The sequence below is a fragment of the Bos taurus genome, chromosome 25 (assembly GCF_002263795.3).
Source record: "Bos taurus isolate L1 Dominette 01449 registration number 42190680 breed Hereford chromosome 25, ARS-UCD2.0, whole genome shotgun sequence".
In the NCBI taxonomy this organism is placed as follows: domain Eukaryota; kingdom Metazoa; phylum Chordata; class Mammalia; order Artiodactyla; family Bovidae; genus Bos; species Bos taurus.
This window is the reverse complement of record NC_037352.1, coordinates 40,630,614-40,658,293: the sequence shown is the minus strand read 5'-3', so window position 1 is coordinate 40,658,293 and position 27,680 is coordinate 40,630,614. Positions and strand designations below refer to the sequence as shown.

At 60.7% G+C, this 27,680-nt stretch overlaps 1 protein-coding gene across 2 annotated transcripts; it reads left to right on the top strand.

Annotated features, from left to right (window-relative positions):
- Nucleotides 1–479: 479 nt before the first annotated feature.
- Nucleotides 480–23,735, top strand: AMZ1 (archaelysin family metallopeptidase 1). Of its 2 annotated transcripts, none has more exons than XM_002698165.6 (7): nucleotides 480–1,228; nucleotides 13,901–14,382; nucleotides 14,568–14,735; nucleotides 17,857–17,985; nucleotides 18,241–18,416; nucleotides 19,153–19,329; nucleotides 20,714–23,735. In XM_002698165.6, the coding sequence occupies exons 2-7, from the start codon at nucleotides 14,079–14,081 to the stop codon at nucleotides 21,248–21,250; spliced, it is 1,491 nt and encodes a 496-aa protein (XP_002698211.2). In that variant the 5' UTR covers nucleotides 480–1,228; nucleotides 13,901–14,078; the 3' UTR covers nucleotides 21,251–23,735. The 2 variants fall into 2 exon arrangements, with proteins under 2 accessions (XP_002698211.2, XP_024841139.1); XM_024985371.2 differs by lacking the exon at nucleotides 480–1,228 and adding an exon at nucleotides 6,563–6,830.
- Nucleotides 23,736–27,680: the final 3,945 nt, after the last annotated feature.

The window sequence follows — 27,680 nt, the reverse complement described above, 5'->3', positions numbered from 1 at the left end:
CTACTGCTGCGTAACAAGCAATCTCAGGCCAGCAACTGAAAACCATGCTTTCTTGTATCTGAAGGGTCTTGAGGCCAGCCTGGCAGGACTGCTGCTCTGGGCTCGTTCTGTGGCGGGTTGGGGGGTGGTAGGCTCAGCCAGGAGGCCCTGTGTCTCCTCCCCTTGCTGCAGACCAGCCCAGGCTTGTTCTCGTGCTACCGCAGAGCCCATGGGAGAGCAGGCAGGAGCACACCGCCCTGTGGCTGAGCCCCACATGGTGTCGCTGTCGCCTCCGGTGGCCAAGGCCAGTTACGGGGCGGGTTCCCTCCTTCACAGGCATTGTGGCACAGAGGATGGAGGTTCAGGCGGGGGTGCAAAATCGGTCGCTTTTGCGTTTGGTCTTCCAGTGGGTGGGTGGGCGGGGAGCACGGCTTCCTTGCCCCATGTAAGTGGAGGGTGGGTGGCCAGGCCTCGGTGCTCAGGGACCACTGACCTGTGGGATGGGCCTTCAGCCAGATGCCGGGACGACGGTCTGGCCTCATTGCAAGCTTCGGTGAGCCAGGCCTGTGCCTCAGGTGACTGTGCAGCCGGCATACAGGGTTTGTTGAATGACTGAGTGACCTTCACCCTGGAGCATGTAGCCCAGAAGTTCCAGAGCCGCCGCCTCAGGTGCCAGCCTCATCCAGGCTGGGGCAGGGGCGGTGTCTCCACTTTGGGGAGCACGCGCCCTTGCCTGCTGGTGGAGCTGGTGGATGCAGAGACCTCGAGGCCTGTCCCCTCCATGGAGGCCGTCTTCCCTGCTCCCGGCCGAGCTGAGATGTGTCGCCATGGAAACTGCTTGGCAAACACGCCAGCAGGCAGAGGCGGCAAACAGCAGCTCAGGCGCCTGTTGGAGTGAGGGTGGCGGGGACGGCGTGAGCAAGCAAGCTCGGCTGTGTGTGTGCCCGTGTGTGCACAGCCTGAGTGCCCTGTGTGTGGAGGGGCGTGTGTGCAGCACGCTGGGAGTGAGTGCAAGCATGCATGTGCATGCGTGTGTGTGCCTGGAGGCCAGCATGTCTGTGTGGACGTGCTCGGAGAGCCGTGTGCGGCAGGGACGTGGGGTGTGTACAGGGGTGTGCATGCTGGGCTGTGACGCGTGGCAGTGCGCCCGCCTGGGCTGAGCGCTCACTATGGGCTGGGCGTTGCACTAGCCGCTCAGGGGAACACAAAACCCCCAGCGTGCTCTCACGGCCGGAGACAGACTGACCAGGTAATTGTGTGTTGGTGGCAGTGCGTGTCAGGAGGGCGCCTGGGAGGAAGTAGCCGTGGGGCCTGACACCTAAGTGAGGGGTGGGGGTCCTCCCTGTGAGGGCGAGGGGGTGGGACTGCAAGCAGAGACCTGGAAGTGAGACCAGGCGGGAGAGAAGGGGCCAGGGTGGACAGGAGGCAGCTAGGAGTGGCAGCCGGGCTCTGTGGCCCCCCACCAGGCTGGGGCTCACCCTGACTCGGGAATCCGTGCCGGGGTTGCAGGGGCTGGGTGCCTTCTAGGCTGAGGGACCCCAGAGGGAGAAAGAGGGTGGTGTCTGGGTCAGACAGAGCCAGCAAGCCTGGGACATGGCAGGCGGGGTGGCCAGGACCCTCACGGCTCGTGGGGAAGGCTGGGCTTCATCCTCAGATTCGGGGAGTCCTTGAAAGGCTCTGTGGCCACGTGGCTTCATCCCGCTCTGGGCGTGTGGTTGGACGGGCCATGGGAGGCCCGGCCTGGGGCGGGGGGCCGTCAAGGGGTGTCTCGGGGGCCGACTGGATGCAGCCTGGCCTCCTCAGGCGGCCTCTGCCTTCACCTGGGACCCTCCCCTCATCTCCTTCCCCAACCACCCCCACCCCTCCTGTGCCTGCCTGGAGAAGCTTCTGGACTGTGGGCTCTGAGTACTGAAACTGGCCACACAGCTGGGACCCCCGGAGGCAGGGCTCTGTGTGGCCAGGGCCCCGGGTCCTCACAGGCCTGCCCAGGGAGCCCATGGCCTCAAGGTCTTCTACTGGACGCTGGGCCTCCCGGGTCTCCCTGTGGGGCAGGGGTCTCAGGTCATCTGTGGGGGTGAGGACACCCCAAATCTCAGGGAGATGGCCTCAGGCAGGATCCCTGGCCAGGTTCCCATATTGCGAGCCCCCTGTGTCCACCAAACATGCGCTGGGCCACTTGCGCTGGGCAGGGGTCTCAGGTTAAACCATCAGAGTGAGTGTAGATGGTGTTCCCCTCTGCGATGCCCACGTCCTGGCTGCTCCATCAGCCCTTGTGACCACCCAGGTGGGGGTTGGATGGCCTACGTCCTTGGGTGAGGACCTGGGTGGGGCAAAGGGGAGGCCGCCGTTTGCCTGGACTCAGCCCTGTCGCCGCTGAGCAGGATGCGGCCTCGGTTCTGGGAACCCCCGTGCCTGCCCTGCCCTGGGCACCTGGGGACAGAGCTGTCGTTGTTGGGGATGAGACAGCAGGGGCCAAGCTTCCCCAGAGCCTGCACAGGCAACATTCAGATCCAAGGGGAGCATCGCCCGGTTCCCAGAGTCCAGACTGGCCTGCGGGGACCGTGTCGCCAGGCGGGGAGCTGCTTCCGAGGCGTGCTCCGCAAGAGCCGCCGAGCCCCGCCTCTTCTCTGTTTCTGTGGGATGCCTCTGGTCCCCCTGCCCGCAGGGACCACTGTCGGGTGAGGATGGGGGGGTGGGGGGGCAAGAGGCCCAGGAGGAGAGGCAGATGCAAACACGGGGCAGGGGTCTGCCCTCTGGAGGCCAAGGACCCCCACGCCCTTCCCCAGCCTTTACTGAGCCTGTGGATGCTGGGAAGGGACCCCTGCTGCCACCAGGAGGGGCGGGCTCACTGGTGTGTGTATATGTATGAGTGTGTGTGTGTATGTATGCATGTGTGCATGTGTGTGAGTGTATATATGTGTGTATATGTCTATGTGTGTGTGTGTGTATGCATGTGTGTATGTGTGAGTGTGTATATGTGTCTATGTGTGTGTGTATGTGTCTGTATATGTGTGTGTGTAGTGTATGTGAGTGTGAGTGTGTGTGTAGTGTATGTGAGTGTATATGTGTGTATGCATGTGTATGTGTGTGTATATGTGTGTGAGTGTGTGTGTGCATGCGTGTGTGTATATGTCTGTGTGTGTATCTGTATGCATGCATGTGTGAGTGTGTGTATGTCTATGTGTGTGTGTATCTGTATGTATAAGTGAGAATGTGTATGTGTGTGTGCGTGTGTATATGTCTGTGTGTATATGTCTCTGTGTGTGAGTGTATGTCTGTGTGTGAGTATCTGTGTGAGTGTGTATGTGTGTGAGTATCTGTGTGAGTGTGTCTCTGTGTATGAGTGTGTATGTGTGTGTGAGTATGTGTGTGTGTGCATGTGTGTATATGTGTGTGTGTGAATATGTCTGTGTGTATACATGTGTGTACACATGTGTATATGTCTCTGTGTATATGTCTCTGTGTGTGAGTGTGTATGTGTGTGTGAGTGTGTGTATGTGTATGTGTGTATATGTCTGTGTGAGTGTGTATCTAGGTACAAGTGTGAATGTGTATGTGTGTGTGTATGTATGTGTGTGTGTGCAAGTGTGTATGTGTGTGAGTGTGTATATGGTGTGTGTGTGTGTTGGGGGTACCTGAGGTGAGCCCACCCCCGCAGCCCAGCTGGCCGGCTGCTCCCTGAGGGACACGGGATTCCAGACCTTGGCGCCCGAGCGAATGCTGACCCTGAGCTCTGAAGGCGTCCTCACAGGCAGGGTGCAGGAGGTGGAGGCCCTTCCCGCTCTGCCCGCCACACCCACGGGGGGCCCTTCTTGGCCTGGGCTGCATGTCAGGCCCACTCATCCTGCCTCTGATGTGGGGGACCTCCGAGTCCCCCAGGCTGTGGGGAGCCCCAGCCAGCTCTAAGCTCCAGGGGGAGGTCGCAGGGTGCCCCGTGTGCACTGGCATGGAGTGGGTACTCAGGAAACGGTCACTTTACATGGCCATTGGGCACTTCCCCAGGAGGCCTGGGGAAACTGAGGCCCGAGTAGGGCGCCCACGACCCGGAGGAGGTTGGCACCACACCCATTCAGGCGGGCCCCAAGTCCTCCAGGCCCGAGGTGCTCCGACATCCCCCTGCCTGGACCCTGACTCAGCCCCCATTGCTGCCCACCTGAACATCACCTGCCTACCCCTCCCCAACCCACTGCTCCCGGAGCCCTAGTGAGACCCTTGTTCCAGGTCCCTGCCCCTCACTTCCCTGCTGTCACCTCCCCACAGAGCCCCACCCCCTGGATCCCTGCCTGCTTTACTCCAAACCACCGAGATCCCACTCCCCGAAGGCCCTGCCACCCTGACGTCCAGGTCTTTGGCTGTGCTGTCCCTCTGGCCGGCAGGACCCCATCTCTGCCCAGAGACCCTGCTCAGCTCATCTTGCCCATTACACATGGCACGAGCCCCTCAGCCCCTCTGTCCCTGTCTGTGCCCACAGGACGTCCGTCTTCACCCTTGTCTGCTGCCCATGGACAGAAGGGAAGTGCCCGGTCCCCACTCCCCAAAGCACAGCAGGTGTCCAAGCCTCGGCCAGATGAGTGCTGTAAGGAGCCACTGAGTGCCGAGAGCATTCTGGATGTTTTCCTCACCCTAGGATAACCATAGGAAGCATCTTCTTATTTTCCAACTCCATTCATTTCCTACAGCGTGGTGGTAAAGAATCCTGCCAATGTTAGAGACATGGGTTCCATCCCTGGGTCGGGAAGATCCCCTGGAGGAGGGAATGGCAACCCACTCCAGTGTTCTTGCCCAGAGAATCCTGTGGACAGAGTAGCCTGGCGGGCTACCGTCTATGGGGTTGCAGAGTCGGACATGACCGAGTGCGCACACACACACATTCCTTTCCTGAGGCTGCTGTAACAAATGACCATAAACAGGGCAGCGTGGGGGCTTCCCTGGGGGTCCCGTGGTTAAGAATCTGCCTTGCAGTGCAGAGGAAGGGGTTCGATCATTGGTCAGGGAACTAAGAGCCCACGTGTCCTGGGGCAACTAAGCCAGCATGCCGCAACTAGAGAGTCCATGCACCGCAGTAAGAGCCCACGGGAAGGGGCGAAGACCCAGTGCAGCCAAATACATGTTTGAAAAATAACAGAAATTAATTTTCTTAAATGGAGTCCAAAGTCAAAGCCAGGGTAGGGCCTCCTTCCAGAGGCTCTGGGTGGGGGTCCTTCCTGGCTCTGCCGGGTTCGGGGGTCCCTCCGCTCACGGCCTCACCCTTCACCTCTGCCTCTGGTGTCCCTGGCCTTCCCTCTGTGCCTCTCCTCGTCTGTCTCTCAGGAGGAGTCCTGCCACTGGGTTTATTTACTTTCATATGTTTAAACTTGTATCTTTTAAAACAACTTTATTGACATGTAGTTGATTTACAGTGTTCTAATTTCTGCTGTGCAGCAGAGTGAGTCAGTTATACATATAAATTCTTTTTCACATTCTTTCCCATCATGGTTTATCAGAATATTGAATAGAGTTCCCCAGGCTATACAAGAGGACCTTGTCTACCATCCTGTATATCAGTCTGCACCCGCTAGCCCCGAGCTCCCAATCCCTCCCTCCCCGCTCCCACGTGGCACCCCAAGCCTAGTCTCTATGTTTGTGAGTCTGTTTTCGTTTCGTAGGTAAGTTCATTTGGGCCATATTTTAGAGTCCACATGAGAGTGGTACCCTACGGTGTCTGCCCTTCTCTTTCTGACTCACTTCACTGAGTGTGCTCGTCTCTGGTTGGTCCCTGTTGCTGGAGATGGCACTATCCCGTTCTTTCTCATGCCCGAGTGGCGCTCCACTGTGCACGAGGGCCGCATCTTCTGCATCCACTCCTCTGTCGATGGCCGCTTAGGTTGCTTCCCTGTTTTGTCTGTTGTGAATCTGCTGCGGTGAACGTGGGGCTGTGTGTATTTTTTTGGATTAGAGTTTGGTCTGGATCTATGTCCAGGAGTGGGACTGATGGATCATATGGCAACTTTTCATTTTTGGGGGGAAAAAGTGAAAGTTTTAGCTGCTCAGTCATGTCCGGCTCTTTGCAATTGCATCGAGGGTAGCCTGCCAGGTTCCTCTGTCCATGGGATTTTCCAGGCACGAATACTGGAGTGGGTTGCCATTCGCTTCTCCAGGGGATCTTCCTGACCCAGGGACTGAACCCTGGTCTCCTGCATTGCAGGCAGATTCTTTACCATCTGAGCCATCTTTAGTTTTTTGAGGAACCTCCGATTTCTGGCAGTTGACAGGGAAAGGTATCATGTGATAAAGCCTCCAGCAGAGCAAAATATGCAGAGCGCATTCCTTAAAAATTCTGTGTAAATGCTGAGAGAAAAATTATTTGAAGCATGTCTAATAGGAAGTTAAGAGAAGTAACCTCTTGATGGTTGGATTATGGGGTCTTTTTTGTTTCTTAAATTTGTTAGAACTTTTCGCATCTTCTACAATGGATGTCTATTGTTATAGGATCGTTTCTTAAGGCTTAAACAAAATTCCCCAGCAATGCTGGGGACGACGGTGACACACCCCTCAGCCACGCGTGGGGCATTTCTCCAGAATGAGGCCAGGCAGGCGGGGGTGGGCGGGCTGCCGGGAAGGCCTGGGAGCTGGCAGTCCAGAGCCGGGGCAACATTCGCCTCAAAGGAAGCCCTTATCGTAAAGGTTTCCAAAGAGATAAAGGGCAGCTGGAGGGAGCGTCTCCCCCTTGGTGCCCGTGATGATGCCGGCCTTCACGGCCAGGCTCTTCCCACCCTGGGGTGGTGGCCCCAGGTAGGTCTGGGGACCAGGCAGGAGGCTACTGACCAGCCACGATGAGCCGGAGACGGGACAGATGGCGGCCCTCACTCAAGGTACGTGTCCTGAGGACCAGGCCCCTCCCTCGGGGAGCCCGCCCCCGCAGACAGGACCCTTTTGGGGAGAGACTATGGAAACCGGGCAGGCGGCTCCTCGCCTCCCAAAATGCAGGGGGAAGCTCCTCCAGGAGGCGGGAGGCTCTTCCCGGTCACCCAGGTGACCCTGGGGTGCCCTGCTCTCAGCCCCCAGGACACACACCCACTGGACCGTGTCGGGGGCCCATGGCGTTCAGCTGTAAAGGGGCACCGAACACGGAGCCCAGGCTGCTGGGTGGGTCCCCGCCTGCGCCCCCCTGGGGGTGCTCAGCCCCGCTGCTCTGCCTCTGACTGGGCCTGCCCCTTCCCCTGCCCTCTCCTCAGTTTTTTTTTTTTTTTTTCTCAGTTTTTCATCTATAAAATGGAGACAAAAAGGATAGTTATCTCACAGACCTGAGATAATACATTTAAAGCATTTAGTGTATATATTATGCCTGGCATATATATACTAAAAAAAAAAAATCATTATTACATTTTAATAGGGAGGCCACCAGACAAGGTTCCCAGGGTGGGGTGGGGGGTAGTAATGGCCGGGCTAGGCTGTGAGGCATTGGTTGGAGCTATGGCCGTGCAGCGCTGGGTAACCCTGATGCCAGCGCCGTACCAGTCTCACCTGGGGACCTTCCCTGGGCAGATCCGGTTTACCTGTCTCACCAGGGGCCCTTCTGGGTGGCTCTGGTTTACCCCTCTCATCTGTGTGGCCCTAAGATCTCAGGCCCCGCCCCTCCCCCGGTGTTTCTGCGAGTGGCGGGGGCGTCCCTGGCCGGCTGTACGGGGATCAGCAGAGGTCAGCGCCTGTAAGCCCACGTCTGAGGCCCAGGGACCCCTGCCAGCACCCTGCCCACTGTGGCCCGCGCGTGATGCCCCAGAGCGGCGGGAGGGGGGCGGCACCCACGGGCGGCCCCTCGGTGCTGACGTCACGAGGCCTCCCTCCCCATTCCGGTGGCCCACGCGCCCTGGGCCTAGCCGGGAGCGAGGTCGGGGAGCGGCGGGGAGCCCGAGGACCTAGAAGAGACCGCCCGGGCGGACGGGAACGCGCAGCGCCGGGTGCAGCCGCGCAAGCCCCGAGGACGGCCTGGCGGCGGCGGGCGCGCTCCTGAGCGGGGTCCGCGGGGCCCGCGGGAGGTGAGGCGCGGACCGGGGCGCCCAGGAGGGTTTGGTGCAGTGCTGCGCTCTGTGCTCCGCGCCCGCCTGGGAACTTTCCGGCCTGGTCCTGGCAGAGGGGAGCCGATGGAAAGAGAGGGCTCGGAGTACCCCTCCTGGCCTTCGGCTCCCGGGGGAGGGCGACCCGCGGGCTGTCTTCCATCCTGGTGATGGGGGCTCACAGGCTGTGGGAGAGCCCGGGGCCAGGCACGGGAAGAGGGCACTGCCTGGCCGGCCCAGGTGGGCATGGAGTGCCTCCCCCCGAGCCTGGGGGTGGGGAGGGGCCCCCTGATCGGCTCGGTGTTGGTGGGGAGGAGGCTTAGTTGCTGCTCCCCAGGAAAACAGGCAACACCTCCAGCCGGAAAAGCCGGGCATGGGGTTCCGCGGAGATGCAGAACTGGGGAATGCCTTCGGGCTGGGCTGGGGAGGACAGGTCCTGCCGGCCCGTCACAGGGAGGAAGCCGTCCGCCTGGTGGTGGGGTGGACGGGAGGTGGGCGCAGCTGCAGGAAGCAGGGGTCTGCCGCCCAGCCAGGCCCCTGCAGTCAAAGCCCTCGGAGCCCCTCTGAGCAGGCGGGAGCCTGAGAAGTGTGAAACCCCAAAGCCTTTACATGGCTCCAGCACGGGGCTGCTCGGAAGGCAGGTGGTGATGAATAGCTCGCTGCAGCTGCCGGGATGTTTTGCAAAGCGTATTCAGAATAGCAAGAACCAGAGCGTGCTTTCTTGCCTCTGACTCTAAGGCACTGCCCGGTTGGGGGCAGGGGAGTGGGTGCCTGGCCGAAGGCTTTGGGGCAGACCCTCCTGTGGGAATGGAATCAACACATGTCCTTCCCTGGCCTCTGAGCAGGACCATGGACAGGTGAGGGGGACGTGGGTGCCTCAGGGAGAGGGGAGGTGGGCTGAGAAGTGTGGCCACAGTCCCAGTGTTAACAGGGGCAGGGCAGAGAGATCCCACCTGGTTAAGACTTAACCAGGTTAACTCTTGACAGTTAAGAGTTAACCAGGTTAACTCTTGATAGTTAAGAGTTCTGGCTCTTTCCTAAGTTTGCTGATTTGAGCATGTTACTTTTTAAAATTAAAGGTCATTGATTTGGGGTTAAAAAAAAAAAGTTCCAGCTCCATTGTGAAGCAAGTCTCTGAAATGGGGCCTGGCCTCAGTTTCCCCATCTGAGACATGGGCACCATATCAGCACCCCCAGCCGCCCCGCGTTGTGCAGCTTGAGTGAGACGGTGCGGGCGGGGCTCAGGTAGGTGGCTGGGGTCCCGTTTGACAGTGTATACAGAGGAGAGCCATGGATGTCGCAGAGCAGGAAAGACAGCCGGTGTTTCTGGAGGTCTCCCTTCCGGAACGTTCTCTGTTGCCAAGATTAACGGTGTGCAGGTAGCGGGGAGGGCGGGGAAGCGCCTGCTCTGGTGGCAGCTCCCTCCGTCAGTGCCCTGCGGCTGCATCTCTGCCCACGCTCAGCTTCTGCCTCTGCACGAGGGGTGGTCTTGTGCAGAGATGACCCGGCAGGACTGAAGCGTCCCACGAGGGTTTCGCTTAGCGACCCAGAAAGGGAATGCGGCCGCCCGGGGCTCTTGAGAGGAAACACTGTATGGGCAGATGGGTGGCCGGACCCCAGAGAGAGTGGGACCCGAGTGAGTGGATAGGATCTCACACACCCTGGGGCGCGACCTGGAGCCTCCTGTCCCCTGGACCCCCAGCCCGCACTAGTCCGCAGCTAAGGCCCGTTTCTTCCAGGCTCTTCTACGTGGCTGGCAGGGCAGCGGCTCTGCCCCAGGGGTGTTGTGGGGTGTCTCTGGCTCATGCCAGGCCTGGTTTTCCCATGTGGGTGCTCCAGGCACAGGCGTGCCCACGTGGTTCTCGTGGGTTGTGATCAGCTGTCCCAGGTAGAGAATTCAGTGCGATAGTGGTCCTCACAGTCTGTTCCAGGGACCCTGCAGGGGACCCTCAGGTCAAAACCGCCTTCACGATGGCGCGGATGTGCGTGCCAGGTGTGCGCTGCTGACGGAGGCAGGACGCCGTGTTCCTGCGTTTGACACGGTTCTTGGTTTTAAGTTCAGATTCAGAAGATGGTTGATGTAACCGGATGACCCAACGTTCTCGGGATCCCCCGCGGGGTGTGATGCTATAGCCGGTTCCTGGGGTGGAAACTCCGCTTGTGCCTTGGGTCGCTGTGGGCCGCACGACCTGGCCCTCTCTGCACACCTGGGAGGAGCCTGGGGTTTACAGTGTGGGCCCAAGTCACCCCTGGCCCTTGAATTTTTGGTGAAAAGCAGGCGGTTTTCACTTCCTGAGGCTTTGCGGAGCTCTCTGGCACCGAAGTCCTCGAGCGGGGTCCGTGGGTTGTGACGGGCAGTGGGCGCCACAGGAAAGACCCTTCGGGGGAGGAGGTCCTGGCAGGGAGTCCCAGAGTGACACGGACAGTATTTATTGCCGTTTACTGTCTGCCTTACACCTCTGTCGGAGCCTGGAGCGCCGTGTCTTGTGAGCTGTGCGGCCCTGGGTAAGTGGCCTCCCCTCTCTGAGCCTCCGTGTCTTGTGAGCTGTGCGGCCCTGGGTAAGTGGCCTCCCCTCTCTGAGCCTCCGTGTCTTGTGAGCTGTGCGGCCCTGGGTAAGTGGCCTCCCCTCTCTGAGCCTCCGTACCCTTGCCTGTAAGACGTGTGACTACTGAGAGCTCTGTTTCATGAAGCGGTGGGTTCAGAGGAGGTGTTGGGTCCAGAAGTGACCTTGGGGTTTGCAGCACGGTGGAGCTGAGCAGAGGGGTGTCCTCTGTTGGGGGCCTCGGTCCCGCTTTCACCTCCGTGGGGGAGGCTGAGACGCAGACCCTCTGGGCATCCGGAAGGTTCCCGCGGCCCCACAGGAGGAGTTTATAGTCACTCAGTTACAGAAAGCATAGTTCTGAACGGCCCGTGACACCAGGCAGTGGGGTAGCCGCAACGGTCGGCGGCGAGGCCTCCCGTCCGGCTGCAGCTCGTGCGGGGCGGGTACTGGTGAGCGGAGGGTCTGGGAGAGCCCGGGGCAGCCGTGCAGAGCCCACGACCTGCATCCAGAAGCCAGAGCAGGTCGGTGAGGTGCGCGTGGTGTCAGATGCTCCAGGCTGGCCCTGGACGCGAGCTGGAACTGCCTCCCCTCTGCCCGGTCCAGCCTCGCTCTGGGCAAGGGAGGCCAGTGGGACCAGGCCTGTGTGCCTGCGAGGAAATGAGGCCCAGTGGCGCTGAAGCTCAGAGGGTCACGTTCAGGCCAGAGCCCTGCTGGCCTTCAGAGCACTCCCTCCTCAGGGTTTCCCGAGAGCCCCTCTGTGCCTGTGGCCCTGAGTCCCGGACAGCCAGGAGCCCGGAGCCCGCTGACCATGCCTAAAGCTTCCTGGAGGGCTATTCTCCACCCCCAGGACACAGGGGAGGAGGGCTTCCTAGAGCCCTGAGTCCCCTGTGTGTCTGTGCGTGCACACGCGGGCGTGTGCCGCAGGGCCCTTGCACATGCCCCTCCACTTGGGACCTCTCCCAGGCTCCCCTCTATGCGGCTCCTCCCTCCAGTCTGTTCAGGCCGTGCCTCCTCAGGGACACCCACACTGGTCACCCTCTTGCAAAGGCAACACAGCCACGGCCATCTGAGCCCCAGCCCCGGCCAGCCTCTCCTCGCCAGTAGCGTTTATCACCTTCCAACACACCAGACAATCCTTAATTTTTATCTTCTCTTCCTGTCTGCCCCGGATCTCTAGAGTTTAAGCCCCCCAGCCAGGGCCCTCTGCTCTGTCCACAGGTGTAGGCCAAGCCCCACTCAGTGACGGTCAGCTGGAGGGAGGGTGCCACAGGGGCTCCACCCCGGGAGCCTGCCCGGCCCCCTGGGGATGCTGACCACGTCCTCCTGCTCACACGGTCCGTCCTCACGGGGTCCTCCTCACACGCTGTCCACGCCCGGGAGAACTCGCCGCTGTGGCGCTGTGGTCCTCAGGTGCCTGGCGTTTTCCCCCACAGCCCGGGAGCAGGCTGTCCACCCCGTTACAGACCGTCAGTGTCGCCCTGGTGTCTGGCGGCACGGAGCGGGGTCAGGGCAGGGGTCTGGAGAAGGTGGCGCTCTGCAGCTTCGGGTAACAGGAGCTGTGGCCCTTGAAGATGGGTGCATCCCGGTCTCATCTCTGATTCTTGTGAGTGGTGTGGCTTTGCTTGCTTGCTCGCTCCTGCTCAGTTACTCAGTGTCCAGCTCTTTGCAGCCCGATGGGCTGTAGCCCTCCAGGCTCCTCTGTCCATAGGGTTCTCCAGGCAAGAAAACTGGAGTGGGTTGCCATTTCCTCCTCCACGGGATCTTCCTGACCCAGGGATCAAACCCATGTCTCTTGCACTGGCAGATGGATTCTTCACCAGGGCACCGCCTGCGGAGCTCATGGCTTCGGTTGCTGGTTTTAACCTTATTCTGCCTCAGTTTCACCCTCTTGAAAAAGAGGGTAACTGTCCCCAGCCCCCTGTCTGGAGCGGAGCTGGGTATTTAGTGCTGTTGGTGATGATTTTTATTTGCTGCTGAGCACTTAGAATCTTGGCGGGTGGTGGGGCTGCAAACTGGCGTGACCTTTCTGGAAAGCAGTTTGGTGGCACAGACGGAGAGCCCTTAAACATCCATACGCAGCATCTTCCAGGAACGTCTCCTGAGGAGATGGAAACACACCCAGGTACACATTGCAGGGTTTTTAGACAGCCATTAAAATGACATTAAAAAAACATAGGCTGTTTAAGGATTTGGGAGAGCACTCATCATACACTAAGTCAAGAGGATGTAAGATTTCACACACAATTGGATGTTACATTTGTAAAATGTATGTCCAGAGAGAAATACGCAATGCTGTCCACTGGCAGGAATCTCAGTAAGCCTTCAGTCCTGGCTCCCTTCCCCTCATCTAAGCCAGCAAGTAACTCTGAAGAGAATACACCCGTATGTGTAAGTATGTGTGTATATATGCACACATGTGTATAACATCCCTGGAAAAAATCATACATATATAATTTTCCAGAGGAAGGTTTATAAATTATACATACACCTAGTTTTCTTCTCTATATGAATACATGTATATATATTTATTTGTACATATATGAGTGGGTACGTGTGAGTTTCTTTTCTGGATCAACGCTTTAAACCGGGGTTAACAAGGTGGGCGGTCTGTGTGATGAAGAACCCACCTGCCAGTGCAGGAGATGGAGGGGACGACCCCTGGGCGGGGAGGTCCCCTGGAGGAGGAAATGGCAACCCCTCCAGGATTCCTGCCTGGAGAATCCCTCGGACAGCGGGCCTGGCGGGCCACAGTCCTTGGGGTCGCACAGAGTGGGGCTCGACTGAGCACACACGCATAGAGGAGTGTGGGCTCCTTTCTTCTTTCTTCCCACAAGAGCAAGGCTGTTGCTGTCTCTCCAGCGCGGGCTGGGAGGCCTCGCCACTCTGCTCTGTAGAGAAGGGTTTGCGGGTTTGCGTCGCTGCCTGACTTTCTAAATCAGGACTCTGCCGTTCTGGCCTCAGTCCCGATCTGTTCTCTGTGCGGCTCCTCCGGCTTGTTCTCTCTGTCGACTCCCCCTCCATCTCTGTTGGCGAGGCTCCCCCCGCCCCACCCCTGCGTCTTTGGGGAGACTCAGTCAAGCGCAGGCAGCTGGGCCCTTCCTGGACGCTCTGCAGGGTGTGCAGTGGGAGGGGGCGGTGTTCCAATCCACACGAAGGCGCCAGCCTGCACCTCTGGTCTGGGGGAAGCCCTCTCAGTGCAGTGACCGGTCACCAGCCTCCCCGCCGTCCGACCCCCCGGCCTCCCCAGGGGCTCAGGGCCTCCCCTCTCCCTGCTGGTGGCTCCCCTGCTGGCACGGTGCTGGGGAACTTCCAGGGGCTCAGTGGAGCACATCCCTGTCCCTGCAGGCGCCGACAGGCCAGGAGGCCCAGCGCCAGGTGGAGCCAGGCCTCGCGGGTCCTCGACTCCCGGTCTGTGAGCGGGGAGCCCGCGTGGCCACCACGCTCGGCCCCCAGGAAGGCTGCAGACGAGCCGGTGGCCAGGCCCTGGGCGGTGTGTGAGCTGCCCTGCGAGGCCAGGCCCATCATGCTGCAGTGCCGGCCGGCCGAGGAGTTCAGCTTCGGGCCCCGGGCCCTGAAGGACGCGCTGCTGTCCACTGACCCCGCCCTGCGGCAGCTCTACACAGCCGCCTTCTCCCCGGCCGAGAGGCTCTTCCTGGCCGAGGCCTACAACCCCCGGAGGACGCTCTTTGGCACACTGCTCATCCGCACGGCCTTCGACTGGCTCCTTAGCCGCCCCGAGGCCCCTGAGGACTTCCAGACCTTCCATGCCGCCCTGCCGCCCCGGAAGCAGAGCCTCGCTCGGAAGCACATTTACCTTCAGCCCATAGGTACCTGCGCCCATGGGTACCTGCACCCGTGGGTACCTGCAGCCCATGGGAACCTGCAGCCCCTGGGTACCTGCGGCCGCTTTCTCACAGGTCTCCTGGCTCCCACCTGGGTCGGTGTCCCGGGTGGGGGCTCTGAGGAGGGGACAAGGGGCTGGGCAGGGCTGACGGTGCTGCTCTGCCCCCAGGTCTGAGCGAGGGTCCAGCGGGCAGTGTGCTTCTGGACCAGCTGCGAAGCTGCACGGAGGCCTTCTTCCTGGGCCTGCAGGTCAGATGCCTGCCCTCGGTGGCGGCCGCCTCCATCCACTGCTCGTCCCGCCCCGGTCAGGACCCCGACAGGCTCCAGCTCCACACGGGTGAGTGCGTATGATGTGTGCACCAGTCAGGCCCCACAGCCCGGCTCGTTCGGCGTCTTCTAGTGGCCGGGGCCGGGGGGCGGGGGGGCCCCCCAACCCGGCGGTCGCTGCAGGGCGTTCAGGGCGGGTGCCACCCCAAGGGGGTGTGTTCCTTTCTGTGTTCCGGCTGTAGCTTCAGCCCCTTCCTGGGCACAGCCCTCCCGCCCCCGCCCCCCAGGGTCTGAGTGGGGCCTGAGCACTGACTGGCTTGGCCCAGCCCCTCCCTGCCCCGCACGACGTCTTCACGCCTGTGGCTGCTTCTGCCCCACTTGGGAGGAACCCAGCATCCGCCCACCCACCGCAGGGGCCTTGGAGATCCCAGCGCCGAGATGCAGGGGTCCAGAAGTCTGCCCTCTGCTTGGTGAATAGATCACCCCCAGTCCCACACTGCACGGACTGCAGGGAAGGAAGGGGACCCAGGAAGGCTCGGGGCAGGTGGGGCGCAGAGCTTGTGAGGGGCTGAACTCCTGTGGCAGATTCCATGGTTTCGCGGCTGCGTTTGTTTCCTGGGGACACTGTGACAAAGCACAGCACCAGGGGGCTTAGAACAGCAGCACTGCATCATCTCATGGCCTGGAGGCCAGAATCCTGGCCCGGGTCAGCAGGTCCTGCTCCCTCTGACGGCTCCAGAGCCCCCCCGCCCCCTCCTGGTCACCCCCGGTGGTGGCCGCGGTCCTCGATGTCCCTCGCCTGAAGCTGCCTCACAGCCTGTGTGTGTCTATTCTTGTCTAATAATGACTCCGGGCAAACTGCATCAGACCCACCCCGCCGACTTCTTAACTTGAAAGTTAAGTCGCTCAGTCGTGTCCAACTCTTGGTGACCCCGTGGACTGTAGCCCACCAGGCTCCTCCGTCCATGGGATTCTCCAGGCAAGAATACTGGAGTGGGTTGCCATTTCCTTCTCCAGGGGATCTTCCTGACCCAGGGATCGAACCCAGGTCTCCCTCATTAGAGGCAGACGCTTTAACCTCTGAGCCACCAGGGAAGCCATCACGTCTGCAAACCCAGGGCCCAGATAAGGTCAGGTTTCAGGTACCGGGTGTCAGGACTTCCGCGTCCCGTTCTGGGGGTCACAGCTCAACCTCTAACAGGCATCACTGTCAGCACCACCCCAAGACCTGACACCTCTCGGTCTCTCCTCCAAGGCCTCGGCCACTCGCCTCAGGTCACACCTGGACCTGGGCTGTCCGGACAGTGGCCGCCCGCCACGCGTGGCTGCTGAGCACACAGACGCACACCTGCGTTGACGACTCGGCGTGAAAAACGACGTAAACAATCTAACTTTTTAGTATTTGATATATTAAATTTTTGGATATGTTAGGTTAAAATGCATATGCTAAAATCCATTTGATCTTTTAGTTTTTAAAGATTTTATTTTTTTTTGGCATCGCTGGGTCTTCACTGCCACATGCAGGCTTTCTCTAGTCCTGTCGAGTGGGGGCTACTCTCTCCGTGCGGAGCACGGGCTCTGGGCGTGTGGGCTTCAGTACTTGTAGCGTGTGGGCTTGGTAGTTGGGGCACACAGGCTTTGTTGTGCTGAAGCATGGTGGATCTTGCTGGATCAGGGATCGAACCGGCGTCCCTTGTATTGCAAGGTGGATTCTTAACCACTGGACCACCAGGGAAGCCCCGATCAACTTTAAAATTAGTAAAACGTAAGTCTTAGCTATTGGAGAAGGAAATGGCAACCCACTCCAGTGTTCTTGCCTGGAGAATCCCAGGGACGGTGGGCTGCCATCTCTGGGGTTGCACAGAGTTGGACACGACTGAAGTGACTTAGCAGCAGCAGCAGCAAGTCTTAGCTACACGTTCAGCTCACACTGTGTTCCTGTGGACAGCGCCGGGCTAGGCCTCGTCAGTACCGACAGCAGGGTCGTCTCTGTAGCTGGGGCTTCAAGCAGCTCCCTCGCAACGCCTCCCCCGGGGTTTCCCGCTCCACGTGCCCTGTTGCATGGCTAACGGGTCCCAGGTTGTCAGGCCCAGCCCCTGGCTCCATGCCCGCTCTGGCCGTCGAGATCTGCCTCCTGCCTGTGCGGTCCCCTCGTAACGCGGGACTGTGAGCCTGGGGCCCTCACGTCTCCGCCTTCCTCTTATTTCTGACCTTGCTTTTCCAGCGGAGGAAATGCAGGCAGAGGGGAACTTCCACGCCCCCTTGGCACGGCTGCTCGCCTGCAGCCCCAAGCCCCCTGTCCACGGGTGGACGCCCAGCTCCACATCACGGCCCTGCCCGAGCCCTCCGCCCTCTCCCGGAGAGGAGCTGCTGCTACTTCTTGACTCACCTCTGCCCCCTTCTCTGCCCCTTTTTATAGCCACACCTCATGGAAAGGATCTTTCGCTCCCTCTCGCTCTGATCACTCCAAGACCGTCTCCTGGTTGTAGACTTGCCACTGCTCTGCTCATTGTCTCTGGGCTCCTCCACGTCCCCACCAGTCCCAGCTCCATCTCTGGCGTCTCGTCTGTCTACGCCCGCTATGCGTAGTTACTCAGCAGTAACTTAACACCTTAAATGACACGCATTCTCTTAACAGCTCCGAGGATCAGAGTCTCCCTGAATTAAAATCAAGGTCAGCTTCGTTGCCCTGCAGCCCCTCCAGGTCTCTCTCTGACCTTCCTGCTGCTCCCGGGAGGACCCTGGTCTTACAGCAGGTCCAGCTGGATAATCTAGGATCACCTTCCCTCTGGGAGACCTTTCATTTAATCACATCTGCCAAGTCCCTTCTGCCATGAAAGGACCACAGGCGCGGGTCCCGGGGGCGAGAGGCAGCGTCTCCAGGGCCGTCTGTCAGCTGCGCAGGGCTGCCGCGGCTCTTCCTGTGAAGCACTTTTGGGAACAGAAACCCTGAGCGCTCTCTTGTCCCTGAGGAGGCCAGGCCCCTGGCCCCCTTCACGTCGTGCACCTTGGCTGCTCTGAGCTCTGACCGTTCCTCACGGGATGTCACTGGCATATCTGACTTTGGGATGAGCTGGTGGTGCCAGGCAGGGGAAGAGGGGAATGGCCTGAGGGCGGGGGCGCCCAGTTGCCGCCTCACTGTGCCCTCTGGCCCTGTCTCCTCACTGTGCCCTCTGGCCCTGTCTCCACAGATGGCATCCTGTCCTTCCTGAAGAGCAGCAAGCCGGGGGATGCTCTGTGTGTGCTGGGCCTCACGCTGTCCGACCTGTACCCTTGCGAGGCCTGGACCTTCACCTTCGGCACGTTCCTTCCGGGGCACGGTGAGCCAGCGCCCGGGGCCCCTGCCTCCGCCCTGTGGCTTGGGCACAGGCCTGGAGCTCTCGGGAACGTCGGCCCCTCGCTGTGGCTCCCAGGGCCCCTCCCCGGGAGGGGAGGTGTCTGCCCCAGGCCGCCTTCATGGGGACACCTGGCAGGGCGGGGCCTTCAGGACCTGTGCTCCTTGGCGGGGAGCTTTGCCCCTGGGCTCCCTGAGCTGAGACCACGCCTGGCACCCCCGCCTCTCTGCCTTCCCCCAGAAGTGGGCGTCTGCAGCTTTGCCCGGTTCTCGGGGGAGTTCCTGCCGCGAGGGCCCAGCACGCCTGACCTGGTGGAGGTGGAGGCGGAGGCGGCTGCAGATGGCCCCGAGGTGCCCCTGCAGGATGGAGGCCAGGCCGTGTGCTTCAGCGCCCTGGGGATGGTCCAGTGTTGCAAGGTGGGTGTGGAGGCCAGGGGCCGTGCTGCTGAGGTGGTGGAGAGGACGGGGGCCAGGGGCCGGGGGCCGTGCTGCTGAGGTGGTGGAGAGGACGGGGTCCAGGTGCTGCTGAGGTGGTGGGAGAGGACGGCGGACAGGGGCCGGGGGCCGTGCTGCTGAGGTGGTGGAGAGGCCGGGGGACAGGGGCCGGGGGCCATGCTGCTGAGGTGGTGGAGAGGACGGGGGACAGGGGCCGGGGGCCGTGCTGCTGAGGTGGTGGAGAGGCCGGGGGACAGGGGCCCGGGGCCGTGCTGCTGAGGTGGTGGGAGAGGCCGGGGGCCGTGCTGCTGAGGTGGTGGGAGAGGCCGGGGGCCAGGTGCTGCTGAGGTGGTGGGAGAGGACGGGGGACAGGAAGGGGGAAGGGCTGGGGGCTCGGCAAGCTCCCGGGAGAGGCTGGGAGGTGGAGTCGGACAGAAGGACGTGCATGGACAGCCAGTCCTCACAATGTGCTGACCACCCGTCACTTTAGGGAGTATGGACACTAAGGCTCAGAGACGCCAAGTGCTCTGTCCACAGTCACACGGCTCTCAAGAGGCAGGGCTGGGATTTGAGCCCTTGCCTCTTTGATGTCCAAACCTCCATGCTGCCAGGCCCCCAGAGCTGGCCTTTCTGCCAGCGTGTGCCCCTCCCCAGGGGTCCCGGGGTTCTGGTGGGCGGCGGGCTCCAGGCTGCAAGGCGGTGGCCCCGTCTCCCTCAGGTCACGTGCCACGAGCTGTGTCACCTCCTGGGCCTGGGAAACTGCCGCTGGCTCCGGTGCCTCATGCAGGGCGCGCTGCGCGTGGACGAGGCCCTGCGCCGGCCCCTGGACCTCTGCCCCATCTGCCTGCGCAAGCTGCAGCACCTGCTGGGCTTCAGGCTGGTGGACAGGTACAAGGTGAGTGGGCGGGGCAGGAACGCGGTGAATGGGCGGGGCCGGGGCGGGAACGAGGTGAGTGGGAGGGGCCGGGCAGATACGAGTGGGAGGGCGGGGCCGGGGTGGGTACGAGGTGAGTGGGCGGGGCCGGGGCGGGAACGAGGTGAGGGGGCGGGGCCGGGGCGGGAACGAGGTGAGGGGGCGGGGCCGGGGACGGTACGCGGTGAGTGGGCAAGGCGCGGTGTGGACGCCCGCGCTGTCACTCCGGGGACTTTCGGGATCCGGCTGAGTCCTCGGCCGGGCGCCTGGCCGGGTGCTGGTGGCTGTCCCGCGGCGGAGGGGGATCGGGGGCGCCAGGCTCCTCTGTTTCCCAGCAACTCTAATTAGAGCCGGTCTCTACCGGGCACTGACCGCGTGCTAGACCCGTCCTTGCACGGCTGTCCGCGGGCGGCGCCGGCCTCACCGAGGGGCCGCGCAGCATCGCTTTCTCCCTGCTTGGGCGGAGAAGGGAGCGGAGGAAGCCAGAGCGGCCGTGGAGGGGCGGGCAGCGAGTAATCCCGCCCACCCGGGCAGGGGCCGGGCCGGCGGGTGGTGCTGCCCTCTGCTGCCAGCTCGAGGAGCCGCGGGGAGCGGGGCCCGGAGGGGCCCAGGGAGCCAGGGTCATCGGCCCCATTGCAGACCCGGGGACGGGGCTCTGAATTCACAGGTCACAGGCAGGTGGTGATTCCTTTTCTTTTTCTCTTCTTTTATTGGAAGCATAGTTTATTTACAATGTTAATTTCTGAGTCACAGAGTGATTCAGTTATATACATATGTATTCTTTTTCATATTCTTTTCCATTATGCTTTATCCCAAGACACTGACTAGAGTTTCCTGTGCTATACAGCAAGACCTTGCTTATGCATCCTATATATAATTGTATATGCTAATCCCAAACTCCCATTGCTTCCCTCCCCCACCCTTTACCCCTTGGCAATGGAAAATCTTCTCTGTGAGTCCGTTGCATAGATAGGCTCATTAGTGCCGTATTTCAGAGTCCACACATACGTGATCTCATATGGCCTCTGTCCTTTCTCTTTCTGACTCACTTCACTTAGTATGATAATCTAATTGCATCCATGTTGCTACAAATGGCATTCTTTTTTTAATGGCTGAGTAATATTCCATTGTATGAGTAACAGTCCATTGTATATATGTGACACATCCTTATCCATTCATCATGAAAACTGTGAATAATATGTCAGGCTTGCAAAGCTCCTGCAAGTTTGCTGTCTTTAGAGGTTCTAGTCTGACATCTGCCCGGGGTCACGGGCATGGTGGGGTCTCCTCGAGTGGGTCTCCTGGCGGCTCCCTGGCAAGGGACGTGGCCGGTCAGGCCAGCTCAGCCTGTGTCTCTCCCTCGTAGAGACTCTACGCCTGGACACAAGCGGCAGCAGGGACGCAGCCGAGCCCAGCGGCGGTGGGGGAACCGTCTGTGTCGGAGGACACCCTTCCCTGCAGTGCAGACTCGGGGCTGTGTTGTGAGAGCGACTCGGAGCCGGGCAGCAGCCTGTCGGAGCCCCTGTCCCCCGACGCCTGGATCCCCGCGGGCCTCGAGCTGGATGCTGAGGACGGGCTGGGCTCCCTGGCAGCCGCGGAGGGCCCGGGGGAGGCCCTGGCAGAGCACGGGCGCTGGCTGGCCGCCTGCATCCAGGCCCTGGAGAGGGACGTGAGCGAGGGGGAGCTGGAGCGGGTGGATGGCGCCGTGGACGCGCTGGCCCCCTGGGACCTGTTCACGGGGCGGCTCCCGGCCTCCCGACAGGACCTGCCCTGTGGCCGCGACGGCGCGGGGCTGCGCAGGGTCCTGGGGGACACGTTCTCCTCCCTCCGGAGGAGGCTGAGCGCTCGCAGGCCGTCCAGGGCCGAGTCACCCCTCCGGCGCCAGAAGGCGGAGGACGACTAGCACGGCCAGTGTGGCTCGTCCAGTGCCTACCTGTCCCCAGACACCGCTGCCCGGCCGCCGGGGTGCCGCAGGCCTGGCAGGGGCAGGAGGGACGGTGACTCGGGAAGCAGAGGGTGACGCAGCTGCACCCCCAGTCCCGAACGTGGCCTCACGACGTGGCTGGCAGAGGACCATCCCATCTGACGTGGGTGGGGCGGCAGGTACTCACTTCTGCAGCCCGGGGTCTCAGCTACTGCAAACTCAGCTTCCAGAGCCCGCACACGGGGTCTCCACTCAGAGGGGAAGTCACGGCCGTTGTGTTTCTTTCTAAACTGACCACCCCCCACCCCTCCCACCCCGCACCCCCCCACCACGAGCCCATAGAAAGGGTCCTCTGCTGCAGTCTAACTGCATCCTGACCCTTGACATTTGCCGCGGGCGTCTCCCTGAAGCTCGGGGTGGTCACCACTGCTACGGGACCCTGTGCCCACAGACCTGCCGTTTCCCTCGGTGGGGAAGGTCCCAGGTGCGGCGGGATGGTGTGGCCCCGCTGGGGCCTGCAGAGCAGACCCCAGCTCCATTCTTGGGACAGCTGGACACAGGAGGCCTGGACCCCACATCCACGAGGGCAGGGGGATTAGGGTTTTGTTCAGAACATCCATGTCTGTTTTTTGGTCTAGTTCTGCCAGTTGCTCAGAGAACAAGCGATTTAGATGTTAAAACACCCACGGCCCCAGTAGAGGCATCTGTCTGCCTTTAATTCTGTCAGATTTTGCTCCCGGTTCTCCAAGGCGCCTTCTTGTACACACACATCTGATATGTTTTCGTGACAGATTGACCGTTTTCCTTCTCACCTGCCCTGGGCTGTGGCTCACGAGTCCTGCGGAGATGCTTCCGGTCCCAACAGCAGGGCTCCCATGGTGTGATGGGTAGCGGGGAGGGTTGGGGGGCCCGGGAGGTGGGGGCAGCTATCTTCCCGTCTGGGGAGAGACAAGAACGGGGCAGCTCCTACGTTTTGCACAGAGCTTAGTTTGGGGAGGCTTTCTAAGAACAACAGTACAAAATACACATAATCAGGAGGGTGGTCCCACAAGCACCGAAGCCCGAGGCTCTTTGTAACCTGACCAGGCAAGTCCCAGACCAGGGAGACATAAAAGGGGTGTTTCCACCCTGGAAACAGAGCAGCAATGCCGCAGCTCTTCAGACCTCCATTCTGTTTTGCACGAGGACCTGGAGGTACCTGATGGAGAGACAGATGAGCCGGGCTTGCAGAAGTGTGCTGGGGCAGACCCCCCCAGAGAGCAAGGCACAAGAACAGGAGGCGGTCCGGGTATCTCTGAGCAGACCATTCACACCTGGGGGCGTAAAGCCCCAATAGCTATCCACTCAGGAGGCTCGGTATGGTCAGGGAGCTGGGAAGGTGTGCCCCGGTCCTGGGCTGGAGAGTCTGGCTTGTGGGATGGCCCAATTGGGGAGGGGTGGTGGTGGGGGGAGCTGTCTCGTGGCTGCTGAGGACCAGGGCTGGGGTCCCTGGCGGCCAAAGGCGGGACTTCCTGGAGTCCCGTGGGAGAGGTGTGGCCTCTCAGGACAGCCGGTTCCAGTAGGGCTCACGCCTCTTCACGGGGGAGTGGTGAGGTTCTGGAGGAGCATGGGCAGTAGGAAAACACTTGTGGAAACCTGTCCCTGTGAGCACACACTGCCGGCTTGGCCATCACACCTGCCACACAATCTCACCTGCTTTCCTTCTGCAGGGAATTAATGACTGGAGAGACTTACCTGGTCTTCCAGTGGTTAAGAATCCACCTTGCAATGGAATGTCTTCCCTGGTGGCTCAGATGGTAAAGCGTCTGCCTACAGTGAGGGAGACCTGGGTTCAATCTCTGGGTCGGGAAGATCCCCTGGAGAAGGAAATGGCAACCCACTCCAGCATTCTTGCCTGGAGAATCCCGGGGATGGAGGAGCCTAGTAGGCTACAGCCCGTGGGGTCACAAAGAATCGGAAATGACTGAGCTACTTCACTCTCACTCTCTGCAGTGCAGGGGACGCAGGTTTGATCCCTGGTCGGGGGACTGAGATCCCACCTGCCACGGGGCAATTAAGCTCTAGTGCTCTAGAGCCCATAACCCACAACTAGAGTCTGAGTGCTGTGATGAAAACTCCCCCATGATGCAACACAGGTCCGGTGCGCTGCAGCAAAGCCCGATGAAGCCCCCCAGCACACACAAATAAGGACTGGAGTGACGTTAAGAACACATGCTCAGCTGAACCCTGGCTCAGGCTGGGGCCGGGGGCTCAGGGGCTCAGGGGGGTCATTACCAAGTTCTCAGCACCATCTACCTGTGCCCGTGGCCTCTGGCTCCCAGCCGTGCTGAGTGTCCCCAGAAAGCATCCTGAAACGAGGAGGGACAAGCCACTTCCTCCTTGGCCTGCACCAGCTGCAGAGTATACTTTGAAGATAGCTGCTGGGAGGGACGTTTCTAAAATAAAAAACTTCTAGGAGCAGAGATTACAGCTTCCTTCCTCTGCTCCTGCCCCTGCGGGGAGTGGGGAGCAGCTGGGGACGGCCCCCAGGGAATGGCTTTGGCGGGGCAGGGGCATAACCAGCCCCATCTCTTGAATCAGTGTCTCGGATCGCTAAGTCCAGGCTCGAGACCCGGACGCTGGGCACCTTAACGGGCTGAGTTGAAACAGCTGCAGATAATGGTTTCCGAGAAACGAGGGCCCTGGCTTTTATTTCTGCTGATGCATGAAGTCAGTGTTATCTCCTGTCAAAGGCCCTGTGAGTCAGAGGAGAGGGTCTGAGCTTTCCCACGGACCCTCTCTGAGCCCCCCTCTCTCTTGTGGGCCCAGCTGGAGGGGCTCGATGGAGCTGAAGATACACTGGGGTCGTGACGTTTCGTGGTGTCACTGCTCCTGTGGACACGGGGCTGGGATGCCCACACTTGCCCTCAGAAGCAGCCTCAGCTCACGCAGGCACACCATCCTAGTGGAGGGGGCGAGAGGCGGCGTCCATCTAAGGGCTGGCTGGCCCCTCGTCCTTTTGGAAGCTCGGGCTCGTCATCAGGCAAGGGACCTGATGAGAGTCGTCCTGACCTCCCTCCTCCCCCCTCCACGAGCCCCTCCTCGCACCGCGTTTCCAGAGCTTGTTAATGCCGTCCTGCGGGACGTCTGATTCAGACCTTTCTGGGAGGGAGGCAATCTCTGAAAGGGCTTAAGAAAATAAACACACAATAGCTTAGCCAGCAGCTAATATTAAAGCAAAGACTCCAAATTTAGATCCCACCAAGTTCAAAGGAGCGGCTGTAGCATTCCAGGGGTGCGCGCGCGCGCGCACACACACACACACACACACACCTGGCAGGGCCACAAGGATCTGATCTCTGACACACACACACACACACACACACACACACATCCCACCAGCGGGGCCACAAGGAGCTGCTCTGTAGACCTGCTGGGCAGGGCAGGGCAGGGCAGACCCACACCCCTTTGGGGAAAGACAGGCAACTTGTCCCTGCAGATAACCCTCTCTTTGAGCCGGCCCTTGTGGGCGCGAGGGGATTCCTTCGTCCCTGTGAGGCAGATACTCTGATCGCATCTGAAGGTTTAGGGAGCGGAGAGGTGTGTGTGGTCACTGCCTGAGGCCTCAAAGCTGGGGCTGAGGCCTGACCAGGTCCGCTCTGACCTGATCCTCCATGTTCCGGGGCATTCTCAGGAAAGTCTGTGCAGGGGCACAGTACCCGGACTCCTACCCACGCGGTGGCAGCCCTTGCCCTGCCGCCCGGAGTTCTAAGACGACCCGGAGGCTGTCTGACAGCCGCCGCCCTTTGGGGCGGGGAGCGGCCTGGGTGGGTGGCCGGCTCTCTTGGGCGAAGATGCCAACTTAAACAAAGCCCAGAGTCCCGGGGCCTCGCTGACTTGTTTGTACAGAGCGGGCGAGGCCCTGCAGGAGTATTTTTACCCTGGTGAAGGCCGGGAGGACCGGGGTTCCTCCGGGCCGCTCCTGACCTGAGCTGGAGCCCGTGTGCCAGGGGGTGGACTGAGGCCTCATCCAGGCCGGCTCCGGCCAGGCTGCAAAGGGCAGCAGGCGCCGGGGACCCCCGCCCGCTCCCAGGGTCTCCAGCGGGGCTGGCCCCGTCCTGATGGCTATGGGGTGACTGCACAGAGGACCCCGGGAACCCCAGGAAACAGTGAGTTTAGGGCTCCAGAACAATAGGCTGTGAACACGTGTGCTGCTGTGGGGAGGAGCCCCCCCAGAACCTTGCCTTCTCAGCACCTTCGTCATCGGGGAGAACCCAGAATAACTGAGATTTATTTTTGAACTCGGCTTCTTGGGTCAAGAGGCAAACGAAAACAAGCTTATGTCGGGGGTTTATTTTAAAAAGATATTTCCAAGAAGTGTCCTGGGGCCATGGCGTATTCGGTCCAGCCCCCCCACCTCAGTGACTCAGGGTGACCGAGGACACGCTGGGCAAAGAGGCGAGGGGACACAGCAGCCCCCCACCCCCTGGGCCGCCAGAGCAGATCCTCAGGGCCGGCCCACCTTGCACGGCCTCCCGGACGACCCCGGCTCTCAACAGAGTGGCCAGAATCGAAGCCAGGCTCCACGTGAGGCCTCTGCAGATGCCATGAGCCCGCGCTTCCATCAGGGCTCTCTGTGTGCCTGGCCTGGGCCGCCTGGGGCTGCCTGCCTCGCACAGCTGCCCGCCCCTGCCCTTCCCTGCCCTTCACAGCTGCCCGCCCCGCCCCGCCCTCGCCCCACACAGCTGCCGGCTGCAGCACAGCTGGAAGGCCCCTCAGGCCCCCGTGGTTCCCCAGGGGCCCCTGATAGTCCAGCGACACTTTACCGTGCTGTTGTGGCTCTCTGCAGTCACCACGGGGACAGGTGAGGGCCTCTCACCGGCCTGTGGCTCCTGGGGCGCCAGTCAGGCCCGCACTCACCGGCAGCGTGGATAGGGCAGGGGCCTGGCGGGAGGCCCCCAGGGTGGCCAGAGCCCCGTCTCTTTCCCTCCTGCAGCCTCTGAGCCACAAAAGGAGGTTTCTTTACCCTGTATCTCCCAACACCTGTCCACAGTAAGAATGGATTTCAAATGGGGGTCACTGACCATCTACACTGGATGGCCTTTCATCTCGAGCCGCTGCAGCCGAACCGGGGGCAGGGGGCGGGCAGGGAGCGCGGGGCTGCATCTGCCCTGTCCTCCTGTCCGTCTCGGTGGTCAGCGGGGACGGGGGCGCCCCTGGGGCAGCTCTGCCGCTGGGACAGCCGTCCTGCCCTTGTGGTTAAAGGGGGGCCAGAGCTGGTGGCAAAGGGGTTCCTCGGAGAGGGGGAGCCCCGTGGGGCCGTGGGTGCGGGAAGGAGCTCCTCCGAGGTTAGCACTCGAGACACAGGCAGGAAGCAGGGAGGTGCGTCCACAAGGGCCAGCAGCAACCCGGGCAGGGAGGGGCCCCGCCAGCCGGAAAGGGTACCGAGCCGTCGTCCTTTCCTGCCGTGTGGGAAGGACCAGGGCCGTTCCCTTGAACCTCCGTTTGGGGAGTGTCCCCTTCAGTGGACGGCGGGGACAGTGCGTGTCTGTGAGCTTTAGTCACAACTTGATCGGCCTTGTCCTTACATTTAAAAGTACAGAGGCCACGTGGAAATAGAGCTACACGTAGGCATCTTCACTGGGGCTTCCCTTGTGGCTCAGTTGGTAAAGAGTCGGTCTACAATGCAGGAGACCTGGGTTCAATCCCTGGGTTGGGAAGATGCCCTGGAGAGGGGAATGGCTACCCACTCCAGTATTCTGGCCTGGAGAATTCCATGGACCGTACAGTCCATGGGGTCACAGAGAGTAGGACACGGCTGAGCAACTTTCACTTTTTTTCAGGCATCTTCACAGGGATTACAGATGGCCTTGATGTGCAGAGTGAGTTCTGTGTCATTCACGTTTTTAATGCTTAGACATCACATTTTCAGTCTCCAAATTAACACTATACAAGCTGAATCTCCAGGGGAGAGGATGCAATTCCAGAAGTCTAACTGAAAAGAATCTGTCGCTTGAATGTGATAAGACGTTCCTTCCCACTGGGAATGATGCTCAGTGCCCGTGGGGATCTACTTGTGGGGTTGCCAGTGCTTTCTAGAAAGGGGACATCCTACTCTCCTTGGAAGGGCTTCCTCTCGGAGACCTGGGCCATCGTTGATGAGGACAGACCGCAAGAGTCTTTATTTATTCATCCACGACACATGCACGCAACACACACCCGCTAGATACCTTCTGTTCTATCGCTCTGCCCAGAGTTGAAAGAAACCTTATCCACCACCTGGGTCCCCTCACAGATGCTTGTTCCCCATGTCTACACTTCCCAGGGTCAAGGTTCATGCTTCTGATGTGATATAATGAAAGGTTTTTTGTGGGGGGAGTCATTATTTCTATTTGTACTAATATGACCTAGACGTTTTCTCTGCCGTGAC

Coding starts and splice junctions, on each gene's coding strand:
- AMZ1 (XM_002698165.6), top strand. CDS start 14,079: ATGCTGCAGTGCCGGCCGGCCGAGGAGTTCAGCTTCGGGCCCCGGGCC. Junction 14,736..17,856: donor CAGGCTCCAGCTCCACACGG/GTGAGTGCGTAT, acceptor CTGTCTCCACAG/ATGGCATCCTGTCCTTCCTG. Junction 18,417..19,152: donor GGATGGTCCAGTGTTGCAAG/GTGGGTGTGGAG, acceptor CGTCTCCCTCAG/GTCACGTGCCACGAGCTGTG.